Below are 14,515 nucleotides of genomic sequence, written 5' to 3' on the forward strand. Positions count from 1 at the left end.
ATTTAGCTACGAACGCCTGTTCTCGCCATTTTCAGTTGAATTAATCTAACTTTCTTTCATGGCAACTCATAATCAGGCCATGTCCTATTTGTTTCATAGTCTATATATAATCATATTTCATGACATTGTAACGGTTAGCTTTTTTTACAGAAGGATGAAAGACGACAAGATGTCTGTCAGGGAATGCTATTCTGATATGTCAGATGAAGAGTTAGACCAGAAAGTCAATGCCATTAAGGCAAGGATGCCCCATGCAGGCTTTAGAATGGTCAAAGGAAGTCTCAGAGCAATCATCCATTATGTACAATGGCGAAGAGTTAGGGAGTCTTTGCAGCGTATAGATGGTGCAGGTATCATTGCCAGAATGATCCAGCTTCATTGCATTGCTCAGCAAAAATACTCTGTTCCTACTCCCTGTCTCTCGTCCACATTGATACAAATCATAAATTGATAAGGTACTAAGATGTATAATGTCTCCATCAAATCTAAGAAGTTATTTAAACTTTTTTATTCTTACTTATTCGTATACAAATTTTCAATGATGTATGAAATTGGAGTTGTTCATCAACAGGTAATACATAAATAAGGAAGCAGGTTAATAGGTAATAGGTTAAACATTTCACTTTTAATTCCAATGCTTTTTTTCAAGATACAGCATTGTCATCTTTGGCGGTATAGATGGATTTTCAAGGAAGGTAAGTATATTATGTGTATACATATTGCATTTTTCCCATCACCTAATGAACAACCACAATACCAGTCTGGTGTTAAGCTTTCTGTTCTGTGTTGACGTATCCTGAAAAATCTGCTTCTTTAGATTGAACGGTCATATCTCAGTTATTGTTTTCATATCTACAAAAAATAAGCTATTTTCTTTACTTTCAGAGTGCAAACTGATCAAAGGGTCGCAAATTTATTTTCCTGTAGCCCATCCCAGCCTTGTGCAGGTCTACAATTGTATCCCTGATGTCCTTACACAGCTCTCTGGTCTTGGCCATTGTGGAGAGGTTGGAGTCTGTTTGATTGAGTGTGTGGACAGGTGTCTTTTATACAGGTAACGAGTTCAAACAGGTGCAGTTAATACAGGTAATGAGTGGAGAACAGGAGGGCTTCTTAAAGAAAAACTAACAGGTCTGTGAGAGCCGGAATTCTTACTGGTTGGTAGGTGATCAAATACTTATGTCATGCAATAAAATGCAAATTAATTACTTAAAAATCATACAATGTGATTTTCTGGATTTTTGTTTTAGATTCCGTCTCTCACAGTTGCAGTGTACCTATGATAAAAATTACAGACCTCTACATGCTTTGTAAGTAGGAAAACCTGCAAAATCGGCAGTGTGTCAAATACTTGTTCTCCCCACTGTAGATATTGCCAGATGTTCACTGTCCAAGGAACAGGCCTTGGAAGCTTTATTGCTGGCAGAAGTGTCCATAACCAGAGGTAATTAAACTGTTCTGTGTTCTTTTTCTCTCTTTCTCTTTGCCTGTCTTCTTGTACATGGAACCTGTCTCACATGCATTAATTAAAAAACCCTTAAGATGTCAACTGCTAATTTTCAGATTTACACCACATAAACATTCAGCCATTTTCACTTGACTATCTGTTGCTATCTGTTGCTGCCAAGTCATCATCAAGCTTCAAGTGCTATTTATGTCTAATAATGACATTATCTTCTATTGTTTGTGCTCATGTGTCTGTTTTTCAGCATAAAGTACTCTGTAGCCACTTAGTATGGACACCAGGTGAGACCAAACACACACAATAACAGTCTCTCTCCTTCACTTCATCCCTCTCCCCCTTCTCCCTAAATCCTTTAGGTTATATCAGCTGTGTTGGTGAACCCCTCCTGCATCTGAACTGGCTGACACAGAGGGCACAGCATGATCATAGGTTAGAGGTCACTTGGTCGGGTGAACAGAAAGTATTATTAAAGAGATGCTTTACAGTGAAATACAGATAGATATGGAGGCCATGTCCCAGAGTCCCAGAGTTAATGATCCAAGGTCAGTTTTGCATTTCATGATTATGATGATTATGATGACTGACTGTGTTAGAATAAAAAAGAACAAGGCTTAATCATGCTCTCTCTCTATCCATCTGTCTCTCGTCTGCAGGTATGTTTTAATGTGAGAGAGGAAGCCAGTACCGTCATCGCCACCTCACCCGCTCTAAAGATAACCTTCGGGCCAACTGGGGGCCCAAGGCTGGTTAGGAGACACCGCTAGAGACACTGTAATTGTGATGAACTGAGAGAATATTAGGGTAGCACTATAGTTCATTAATCATATGCTGTCTGCCTCTTTTCTTACCTCTTTCCTTTTCTGTCTTCTACACCTCTCTCCCCACCTCGTCTTTCTTCCTCGTTTTATAATGCACACCATATGTGCATTGAAGTACAGATTGAAGTTGTATTTATAATATAATATTACAATTATCATAATTGTTATGTATTATGTATGCATGTGTATTATGTATTTATAACACCTGGATAATTAACTTACTTCAATAAAACGTTTCACATTCTCCACTGGTTGAAATTAAGTATCTCATTGAAATATTATCCCGTGTCCTCCGATTAATGCAGATGAAGGGAGTTAGATATGCATATATTTTTGGTCTGTATATATGAATTACAAATCAGCCTTCACTTAAATCATGTTTCTAGTCTATTGCATAGTTACAATGTGTAATCATTGATGTCCCAGGAGCAGGAGTGGTAAACACTGTTGAAGTGTATAATTGTAATACATACATGCAGACACAGCATCATTCAAAGAATGGAGTTTGATACACCTGGTATTGGATATGACTGAAAAAGAATGTCTCACAGAGATTCATAGCTGAACCACACCTTTATTTGCCAAGGAAGAGTACATGATCAGTAAATATATTCAATGTACAGGCTACAATGTGGGAATCTCATGCGTGGTAATAACTACAGTCATTGTCTACAGGACTTGCATCCTTGGCACAATAAAGTTATTATATTCTACTCTATCCATAGGCTTCATTAATGTCATTCAGACTTGAAGTTGATACAACAACTATGATAGCTGAGGTTCATAGATTGGTATGAATATTTGGTCAGAACCTAACGTTTTAGGGTCCATACACAGATCGGCTACATACTGTAGCTAGCTACACATCCATAGGCATACAGTTATTTTTATCCTCCACTACACAATAAGCAAGTAAATAGTTAGCTAGCTATGTTACTTCAGCTGCATTGCACGGCAAGCTTACACAATTGTACATTCAATTTGCAGTAAATGCTTTAGCTGGTTAGATTCTTTACATCCACTGTTTTCCAAGACGACAGCCTGGTTTGCTGTTCTCAGGAGTCCCTAAAACATTAAACAACACGAATTACAATGTCATACTCATGTCATAACACCAGCTAGCTAGCTGGCTAATGTTAGCTAGTCAGCTAACTTGCTAAATAGCAATTTTCGTAAATTAACTTTATGACAAAAAAATATGCACAATCGTTTGTCTCTACATTAACTAACATATTCCTCTCAATTGTACATGTTTTGCTTGGCTCTTTATCATGTTATACTTACTTACATTTGCTTCCACCGTAATATTTTGTCTGCCATCTTTGTTGAAGAAAGTCACAAGGGACGGGTGGCTCGTGTCAAATTCGTCATTGGAACCACTCGATACGATTGGTCATATAAAAACCTTGGGACCCAAATGCATAATGAGTGCTCTAACTCCCCCTTGTGGTGGTCTGGAGCATTGAAGCCGTGACACTGGGTACCGCGGTGTAAGCTCACAACTTTTAAAGGAGGAAACACTGTACTAGTTGAGAGTCGCTGATTTAAAAACAGAGTTTCCGAGTTGGAAATCCGAGTTGGATGACCGTTCAAAAAGTATTTTCCCAGTCGGATCTAGTTTTCTTCCAAGTTCCAGTTGTCTTAAACTCACTGAAGTCTGACATATCCCAGTTCCCGAGTTTCCAGCTGTTTTGAATGTGGCAGAAATCATGATGGATTGACAGCATGGCAAATGTATTCAACCTTTTCTGCATGTGAATGTTTGACCTTTTAAGCTTTGCAACGCTTGCAGCTAGCCACTGATTCCTATCAAACCACTCATTGTTGAATTTGAAATGTCCATTTTGTTGTGTAATGTTTGTCCAATGGCCGATGAGAACCCATACATTTTATCGATACATTCTCTTCATATGACATTAATTGAAAAGGATTTGGCAGTAGATTGTCAACGTGATTCATGATGATGGCTGCTTGTCCAGCTTACTAGCTAAGATTTTTAAAGTATGATGTTGACATGATCAGTCCAATCAAAGCTATGGTAGATATGTGATTTTACATAATTTTATCTATGGCAAATGACCTTGAACATTACCAACCCCAACGCTCTGTATAGAGCTAGGCTGAAATACCTGCATTTCGGAGCTGCCTTACTCAAGAAAGCAATAAAGAGACAATGTTTGTATGCAGCTTTATTAACTCAATTATAATTTTTTCACATTGTTTGCACACCGATAAGTTACTCTTATTAATGCCAAAATAACATGCAAAACAGGAAACGTTTTATGCTCTGCCCCACCTGCCCTGAATGACGGGTCGCCACTGGTGACTCCCCGTGACATCTTGTTTTCCCCTCACGCTGAGATGTATCTCTGCGAACCCTGTGCGTTGTTGCCGGGATGGCCTATCGGTCGTAGATCACCGTGGAAACAGCGTAGCGGCGTTCTATCCTGTCAACGACGAGGTGGATTGTCTTCTCTCTTAGCCCTCACACACACACACATACTGGCCACATGAATCAGATGACCCTAGATAATCACTGTCAGTATGGCGGATGGGAGAGCCATAACATCAGCAGTTAAAGGGCCAAAACCTTGCCAACTAGCCCGTCTTTCAGACGCTGACCCTTACCACAGATCTAGGATCAGATTACACAATCCCAAGAATAAGTACTTATTCTTACCAAGTGATGCTCTAGCTAGCAAATGACAGGAGAATAGCAGCTGTAACAGGATTGTAAGGTAGCAGAGCAACAGCACAATGGCTTGGTACTGAGACATATACACGCATCCGTCTGTCCGTGTGTGCATTTGTGTGCAGCGTACATCTATGTTTCTGTATATCTCTCTGTCAGTGTGTAGATGTGTGCTGGCATCTGTGTTTTGTTGCTATTCAAACACAAATAATGCATGTCACCTCGCCACACACCAACAAAATGGAGCGCTCCAGAAAAGAGCAAGTAGCTACAGTAGCCCAAGGTAGTCATTTCTAAATGAAAAGGATGTCTCTTTGTTCAGTTCCATGAACCAGGGAGAGAGAAAGAGCGTAGCACTATGGGGAAGAGAGAGGTAGATGCCAGTGAGAGCTGTGATTTTCACAGCCAGAACATCACACACAGTCAGAATATCAAACGCACACACACAAATTAGAACAGCAAATACACACACGCACACATACATGCAGCACACACACACAGCCAGTCCATCACATACACAGTCATTTGATCTATTCCCTTCAATCAGGAGTCTTCCTCCTGCAGGAGAGCTTCTGTAGGGAGGAGATGGTTTAGATGTTGGAGGGAAACTCGGCTAGCTATAATCCTGGAGCTGGAGAATGCACCCCGCTACTTATAAAGCTGTACATAGTCCATCGGTATATAGCCCACCCAATTTACCTACCTCACCCCCCCATACTGCTTTTATTTATTTACTTTTCTGCTCTTTTGCACACCAGTATCTCTACTTGCACATGATCATCTGATGATTTATCACTCCAGTGGTAATCTGCTAAATTGTAATTATTCGATTTATTGCCTACCTCCTCATGCCTTTTGCACACATTGTATATAGATTCTCTTTTTTTCTACCATGTTATTGACTTGTTTATTGTTTACTCCATGTGTAACTCTGTGTTGTTGTCTGTTCACACTGCTATGCTTTATCTTGGCCAGGTCGCAGTTGCAAATGAGAACTTGTTCTCAACTAGCCTACCTGGTTAAATAAAGGTGAAATAAAATAAATAAATAAATAAATAAAGAGACATACCCCTCGATCATACATACAGTGCATTCGGAAAGTATTCAGACCCCTTGACTTTTTCCACATTTTGTTACGCCTTATTCTAAAATGGACTAAATAGATTTTTTCCTCATCAATCTACACACAATACATAATGACAAAGCAAAAACAGGTTTTAGAAATTCTTGCATAGTTATTCAGGTCCTTTACTCAGTACTTTGTTGAAGCACCTTTGGCAGCGATTACAGCCTCGAGTCTTCTTGGGTATGACGCTACAAGCTTGGCACACCTGTATTTGGGGAGTTTCTCCCATTCTTCTCTGCAGATCTTCTCAAGCTCTGTCAGGTTGGATGGGGAGCGTCGCTGCACAGCTATTTTCAGGTCTCTCCGGAGATGTTCGATTGGGTCCAAGTCCATGCAAGGACATTCAGAGACTTGTCCCGAAGCCACACCTGCATTGTCTTGGCTGTGTGCTTAGGGTCGTTGTCCTGTTGGAAGGTGAACCTTCACCCTAGTCTAAAGTTCTGAGCACTCTGGAGCATGTTTTCTTCAATGATCTCTCTGTACTTTGCTCCGTTCATCTTTCCCTCGATCCTGACTAGTGTCCCAGTCCCTGCCGCTGAAAAACATCTCCACAGCATAATGCTGCCACCACCATGCTTCACCGTTGGGATGGTGCCAGGTTTCCTCCAGACGTGGCGCTTGGCATTCAGACCAAAGAGTTCAATCTTGGTTTCATCAGACCAGAGAATGTGGCTCATGCAATGGAATGTATTTTTTGTGATGTCTATTGAGTTGAATCAACAAATCACAGCACATATTTTAGCGCATATTTTACTACCTGCTTTGCTCCTATGGGTACGCTCGCGATGGCCGCCAGTCCACCCATTATGCCATCATTGACTTGAATGGGGACGACTGTTCTATTCAATCTATTTCTATGACAGCACAGGCAGTCGAGAGCGGAGAAATTGGAACACTTATTACGGTGACAGCTTTCATTTGGCTGGCCAATTACCGTCATCCAAAATTCCATGACCGTCACTGCCCTAGAAGGTTCCCTGCTCCACACACTCTCAATACGTGCATTGCTGGTAACCTTATGTCTGCCTCGCCGCTCACAGAATGGAATTCACAACACAATGCAACACAACAAAATTTATTATTATCTTGATTTAAAATGTTTCTGACCCGCAATGTAATTGTTCTGAACTGCGAGCCGAATGTTTTAATTTCACCCACCAGCTGAGTTTTTTGCAGCTCACCCGCGGGAACCGTGGGTATCCAACCCGATGCAGAACTCTATCTCACACATACAGTACATGAGAGGTTACAGGAGGAAAGCTAAGTGGGAGATTAGTCAGAGTATAATTACACCTGCTACACATACATTACACACACACACACACACACACACACACACACACACACTGTACATACACACACACCTGATTACTGTTTGAGTCAGACATAGAAATTATTGCAGTTAATTATTGTTACCAAATCGCTCTCTGAAATGAGTGGATTGTGAAGGGCTTGCCTTTTGAAAGATCAAAGAGTGTCAATGAGGTGTAGACTGTCATCATGTTGAGGTGGTTGAGCAGCGTCTATTGTGGGAGTGTTTTCTATGGGAATGTGAGGCTGAGTTGGGTGTCATCATCTCTCACACTTTCCTGATTCATTAGACATTGTTGCATTGTTTTGTTATGGATGTACCTTTGAGACACTTTTGAGGTGTTTGGGGTATTATCGATATTTGTGGAACGTTACTAATATTCTACTTTACTCTAACCTACTCTAGTCTACTTCACCCTAACCTACTTTACACTACCCTACTCCCCTCTACTCTATTATATTCTACTGTACTCTACTATATTATACTGTACTCTACACTACTCTATCTAGTCTAATGTCATGGTCCTTGTCTCCAGGTTCCAGGAGTGATGCTCTGCAGCATGGTACGTCAGGGACCCTCCCCCACTTCCTCCAGGAGCCCGATGATGCCTATATCGTCAAGAGCAACCCCATCAAGCTCAAGTGCCGGGCCAGGCCAGCCCTGCAGATCTTCTTCAAGTGCAATGGGGAGTGGGTCCACCAGAGCCAGCACCAGTCTCAGGAACACACCGACGAGGGCACAGGTGGGACACACACTGATGTGACATAGAAACACATACACATGAATGCAGACACTTTTATGCACCTACCAACGCAAACACATATACTGTACATTCACATGCTTGCAGATACTCATACATTCACATTCATACACACATACACACAAAAATATACATACACACTCAGAAACACTGTGTTTTTCATCCCAATCTCCCCATAGTCTATCATTTCATTTGGAGTGATAAAACGAGGGTTAAAATGCAGTTTATTGACTGTTCCCAAGCTTAAGTCCAACCCTTAAAATATTATTGCCTCACCATGTGGCAATTATGTTCCACACAGTTACAATCGAGCTCCTGCCGTCTCTAAATCTGTATTGTCTGGTGTCTGCTTTTGTCCAGTTACCTTCCCATCTGGCTCCTTCATGTCTCTGATGTGTGTGTATATATGTGTATACCTTCTAGGGATGTGCATCTTTCCCGTTTCGATTCGTATCAAGATACATGGGCTCCGATACGATACAGGAACAGTACGTTTTAGTTTGAAACTATTCAGCGCAATTTGGTTTGATTAGAAGAAAGAATCGATGCGATTCGGTTCGATGCAATAACATTTGTTGCATAAATGCATCCATTCTACAATCTAAATTAAAATCTGCTGCTGATGGAGCTCATGAGCTGGGCCTCTCTGAGCTGGATCTATCTGAGCTGACTTGTGTGTGTGTTTTTGTTTAACTATCCTTGTGGGTACTCACAAGGATAGTAAAACAAGGAAGATTCATACTAGTAGGGACATTTTGCCGGTCCCCAGGAGGAAAAATTATATTTTAGGCAGCCAGTGAAACTGCAGGGTGCCAAATTCAAAACAACAGAAATCCCATAATTTAAATTCCTCAAACATACAAGTATTTTACACCATTTTAAAGCTACACTTGTTGTAAATCCAGCCAAAGTGTCCGATTTCAAAAAGGTTTTACGACGAAAGCACACCAGACGATTATGTTAGGTATGAGCCAAGTCACAGAAAGAGACAGACATTTTTCCAGCTAAAGAGAGCAGTAACAAAAAGCAGAAATAGAGATAAAATTAATCACTAACCTTTGATAATCTTCATCAGATGACACTCATAGGACTTCATGTTACACAATACATGTATTTTTTGTTCGGTAACGTTCATATTTATATCCAAAAATCTGAGTTTAGGCAAGACGCTACTGTATCACTTGGCAAAAAGCCTGAGAAAATGCAGAGCGCCAAATTAAAATTAATTACTATGAAAATTACTATAAAATCAAACTTTCATTAAATCACACATGAAAGATACCGAATTAAAGCTACACTGGTTGTGAATCCAGCCAACATGTCAGAATTCAAATAGGCTTTTCAGCGAAAGCGTACGATGCTATTATCTGAGCATAGCACCATAGTAAACAAAAGAGAGAAAACATTTCAACCCTGCAGGCGCGACACAAAACGCAGAAATAAAAATATAATTCATGCCTTACCTTTGACGAGCTTCTGTTGTTGGCACTCCAATATGTCCCATAAACATCACAAATGGTCCTTTTGTTTGATTAATTCCATCGATATATATCCAAAATGTCCATTTATTTGATCCAGAAAAACACCGGTTCCAACTTGCTCAAACGTGACGACAAAATATCTCAAAGGTTACCTGTAAACTTTGCCAAAAAATGTCAAACTACTTTTGTAATACAACTTTAGGTATTTTTTACGTTAATAATCGATAAAATTTAAGACGGGTGATATGTGTTCAATACAGGATTAAAACTAAATGTAGCATGCCTTCTGTTTGATTGAAGCGCATGTCCAGGACACCTGGAGTGCCTCGACTTCAAGATGGCCGTATTTCTTCATTACACAAAGGAATAACCTCAACCTATTTCTCAGGACTGTTGACATCTACTGGAAGCCGTAGGAACTGCGAGCAATTCGCTTAGAAATCTGGTTTCCCAATGAAATATCATTGAAAAGACAGTGACCTCAAAAAAAAAAAAATCTGAATGGTTTGTCCTCTGGGTTTTGCCTGCTAAATAAGTTCTGTTATACTCACAGACATGAGTCAACCCGTTTTAGAAACTTCAGAGTGTTTTCTATCCAAATCTACTAATAATATGCATATCTTATCTCCTGGGGATGAGTAACTGGCAGTTGAATTTGGGTATGCTTTTCATCCAAACGTGAAAATGCTGCCCCCTACCCTAGAGAAGTTAATGGCTGTGATAGGAGAAAATTGAGAATGGATAAACAACATTGTAGTTACTCCACAATACTAACCTAATTGACAGTGTACAGAACAAAAATATTCCAAAACATGCATCATATTTTGTCGCAAATACAAAGTGTTATGTTTGGGGCAAATCCAATATAACACATTACTGAGTACCACTCTCCATATTTTCAAGCATAGTGGTAGTTGCACATGTTATGGGTATGCTTGTAATTGTTAAGGCCTGGGGAGTTTTTCATTATAAAAAGAAAAGGAATAGAGATAAGCACAGGCAAAATCCTGGTTCAGTCTGCTTTCTAACAGACACTGGTAGACAAATTCACCTTTCAGTCGGACAATAACATAAAACACTAGGCCAAAATACACTGGAGTTGCTTACCAAGATGACATTGAATGTTCCTGAGTGGCCTAGTTACAGTTTTGACTTAAAACTCTATGGCAATACTTGAAAATGGCTGATGATCAACAACCAACTTTGCAGAGCTTGAAGAATTTTGAAAAGAATAATGTGTAAATATTGTACAATTCAGGTGTGCAAACATCTTAGACTTACCCAGAAAGACTCACAGCTGTAATTGCTGCCAATGGTGATTTTAGCATGTATTGATTCAGGGGTGTGAATACTTATGTAAATTAGATATTCATGTATTTAATTTTCATTACATTTACAACTTTTTTTCACATTGTCATTATGGGGTATTGTGTGTAGATGGGTGAGAAAAAATATATATTGAATCCATTTTGAATTCAGGCTGTAACACAACAAAATGTGGAATAAGTCAAGGGGTATGAATACTTTCTGAAGGCGCTGTATGTCTATGGTATATGTAGGCAACTGTGCTGAGCCATAAGGGAAACTGGTTATCTATCACTCCACTATCGGTTAGGGGGGGCAATGTTTGCTTTTTGCAAGCAAAACTACCAAAACTATTGCTGATGGTGAACCTAAACAATCTAAATAAAATCGAATGTAATCCCCGATCAGCATGTAAGCCTACCGATAGCCAGATGAGTTGTGTCTCTCCGGCGTTAGCTGAGGCTAATTTTATTCCGGTAAAACACAATTTTCAACAGCGCATTTTATAAAAATGATCTAGCAAATTACATTGGTTGTTACTCAACTAATAAAGCCTAATATTGCACAAACCATTTGACAAACATTTGACGGGCAGATGTGACAGATCAGGAATAGGTGGTCAGATTGCGAAGCGGCTACTGATATTGCCTGTGGTTGTTCAGCATGCAAAATTACTTGTAGATCAATGACTGTCAACATACATACAAGTTCCACACTAAAGGAGAGGATGCAGTTGTCACAGAAGATGAGAGAGGTGTTTTTGGAAGATAGAAAGTAAGTCATTTGTGCAAAAAAATTGGAACCGACGATTCTTAATGTTTGAATCAATGCATACTACATTTGGATCGGTTTGGGGTCCCACAGACCGATGCACTCATAACTTAAACATTTGAACCAGGGACCGATGCACATATAGGTGAATCGTTACATCCCTAGGACCTGCGTTACATCCCTACTACCTGCGTTGCATCCATACTACCTGCGTTGCATCCCTAGGACCTGCGTTACATCCCTACTACCTGTGTTACATCCCTACTACCTGCGTTACATCCCTACTACCTGCGTTACATCCCTACTACCTGCGTTACATCCCTACTACCTGCGTTACATCCCTACTACCTGCGTTACATCCCTACTACCTGCGTTGCATCCCTAGTACCTGCGTTGCATCCCTAGTACCTGCGTTACATCCCTACTACCTGCGTTACATCCCTACTACCTGCGTTACATCCCTACTACCTGCGTTACATCCATACTACCTGCGTTGCATCCCTAGTACCTGCGTTGCATCCCTAGTACCTGCGTTACATCCCTAGTACCTGCGTTACATCCCTAGTGCCTGCGTTACATCCCTAGTACCTGCGTTACATCCCTAGTACCTGCGTTGCATCCCTAGTACCTGCGTTGCATCCCTAGTACCTGCGTTACATCCCTAGTACCTGCGTTACATCCCTAGTGCCTGCGTTACATCCCTAGTACCTGCGTTACATCCCTAGTACCTGCGTTGCATCCCTAGTACCTGCGTTGCATTCCTAGTACCTGCGTTGCATCCCTAGTACCTGCGTTACATTCCTAGTACCTGCGTTACATCCCTAGTGCCTGCGTTACATCCCTAGTACCTGCGTTACATCCCTAGTACCTGCGTTGCATCCCTAGTACCTGCGTTGCATCCCTAGTACCTGCGTTGCATCCCTAGTACCTGCGTTACATCCCTAGTACCTGCGTTACATCCCTAGTACCTGCGTTACATCCCTAGTACCTGCGTTATAGCCTTAGTACCTGCGTTACAGCCTTAGTACCTGCGTTACAGCCTTAGTACCTGCGTTACATCCCTAGTGCCTGCGTTACATCCCTAGTGCCTGCGTTACAGCCTTAGTACCTGCGTTACAGCCTTAGTACCTGCGTTACAGCCTTAGTACCTGCGTTACAGCCCTAGTACCTGCGTTACAGCCCTAGTACCTGCGTTACATCCCTAGTGCCTGTGTTACATCCCTAGTGCCTGTGTTACATCCTTAGTGCCTGTGTTACATCCCTAGTACCTGTGTTACATCCCTAGTGCCTGTGTTACATCCCTAGTGCCTGTGTTACATCCCTAGTGCCTGTGTTACATCCCTAGTGCCTGTGTTACATCCCTAGTGCCTGTGTTACATCCTTAGTGCCTGTATTACAGCCTTAGTGCCTGTGTTACATCCTTAGTACCTGTGTTACATCCCTACTAACTGTGTTACATCCCTACTACCTGCGTTACATCCTTAGTACCTGCGTTACATCCTTAGTACCTGTGTTACATCCTTAGTACCTGTGCATGTGTGTGTGTGTGTGTCATAAGTCATAAACTGCTAAATGTAAACTGTAACTGTAAATTGGAGGCTCCTTGTCCTTTTTGCAGGCATGAAGAGTACATGTTAAATATTAGATGACTGACTCTTACATTTGACATTTTAGTCATTTAGCAGACGCTCTCCAGAGCGACTCACAGTTAGTGCATTCATCCAAAGATAGCTAGATGGGACAGCCATATATCACAGTCATAGTAAGTACATTTTCCTCAAAGTAGCTATCAGTGCAAGTAAGGGGGGAAAAAGTCAAGTGTGAGTGTTAGTTCACAAAAGGCATTTCTTTTTTGGGAGAGCGAGCTAGAACCTGTCAACTCTGTTACGACACCTCAGTGTGTATTTTAACACACACGCCATACCACATCTCTCAGAGCCACTAAGACAGACAGTTATAGAAGTTCAAACTTCAAACCGTCTCCTTGGGTAGTCAAACTTCAATGTTCTGTTCTGTCATTTCACCAAGGGAGCCAGTAGTCAGATCGTTATTCTCCTAACACATCTAACTCTGCTCTGCTATCAACAGATAGCTCCGACAGCTCACGTTAATTATTCTAAATGCGGCCAGTATTTTAGAGCAACTCTTTTTATCATCTCTGTGTGGCCATTTGACACACAAACTCAGATCATCCAATAGGTGGCTTGATCCACAAGTACTCTGTTAATCTAAACTTCAAAGTAGAAACAGCAACAACAAAAAATATACCTCAGATTGAAGCCAAGCCAGACTCTTTTCTTGTGTTATAAACTTTGCTCGACTTTGCTAGATGACCCGTGGATAGTGAATCTATCGGCGCATGCATGGATTAGACAACACTGTGTTTGTGTGAGATGAAATCTGTAAACTCAGCAGGAGTATCGTTTTGGAGCACACGCAATTACATTTTCTTTCCCAGGAAAATCAGCAGACACACTCAAGGCTTGGTGTTCATGTCTGGATCTCAAGCTTACTTACAGTAGAATGGAAGTGGTGTCTCCCACCTATCCACTGTCTACTCCATCCCACCCCCAACCCCCTTGCTCTTTCTCTCTCTCTCTTTCTGTCTTTCTTTTTCTTGTCACTCGCTTGCTCCACTGAACAAAGGGGCCTAATCTCTCCAAATGGAAGGCTGGTGTTCTAGTGGACGGCCCTAGGCTGGTCTAGGGATTGGTTAAGCGTAAAGGCCCGTGGAGAAGTCCACTTCCCTGCATGGACGTGTGGCTCTGCAGCCTGGACATAGAAA

General features: G+C 41.1%; 1 protein-coding gene across 2 annotated transcripts in view; it reads left to right on the top strand.

Annotated features, from left to right (window-relative positions):
• LOC139544084 (netrin receptor UNC5D-like) overlaps positions 1-14,515 on the top strand; it is a 325,348-nt gene that overhangs the window by 224,700 nt on the left and 86,133 nt on the right. For both annotated transcript variants that reach the window (XM_071350829.1, XM_071350828.1), the window contains exon 2: positions 7,949-8,155. In XM_071350829.1, the coding sequence (XP_071206930.1) occupies positions 7,949-8,155 (207 nt within the window). The remainder of the gene's footprint in view (positions 1-7,948; positions 8,156-14,515) is intronic.

The sequence above is a fragment of the Salvelinus alpinus genome, chromosome 18 (assembly GCF_045679555.1).
Source record: "Salvelinus alpinus chromosome 18, SLU_Salpinus.1, whole genome shotgun sequence".
Classification (NCBI taxonomy): domain Eukaryota; kingdom Metazoa; phylum Chordata; class Actinopteri; order Salmoniformes; family Salmonidae; genus Salvelinus; species Salvelinus alpinus.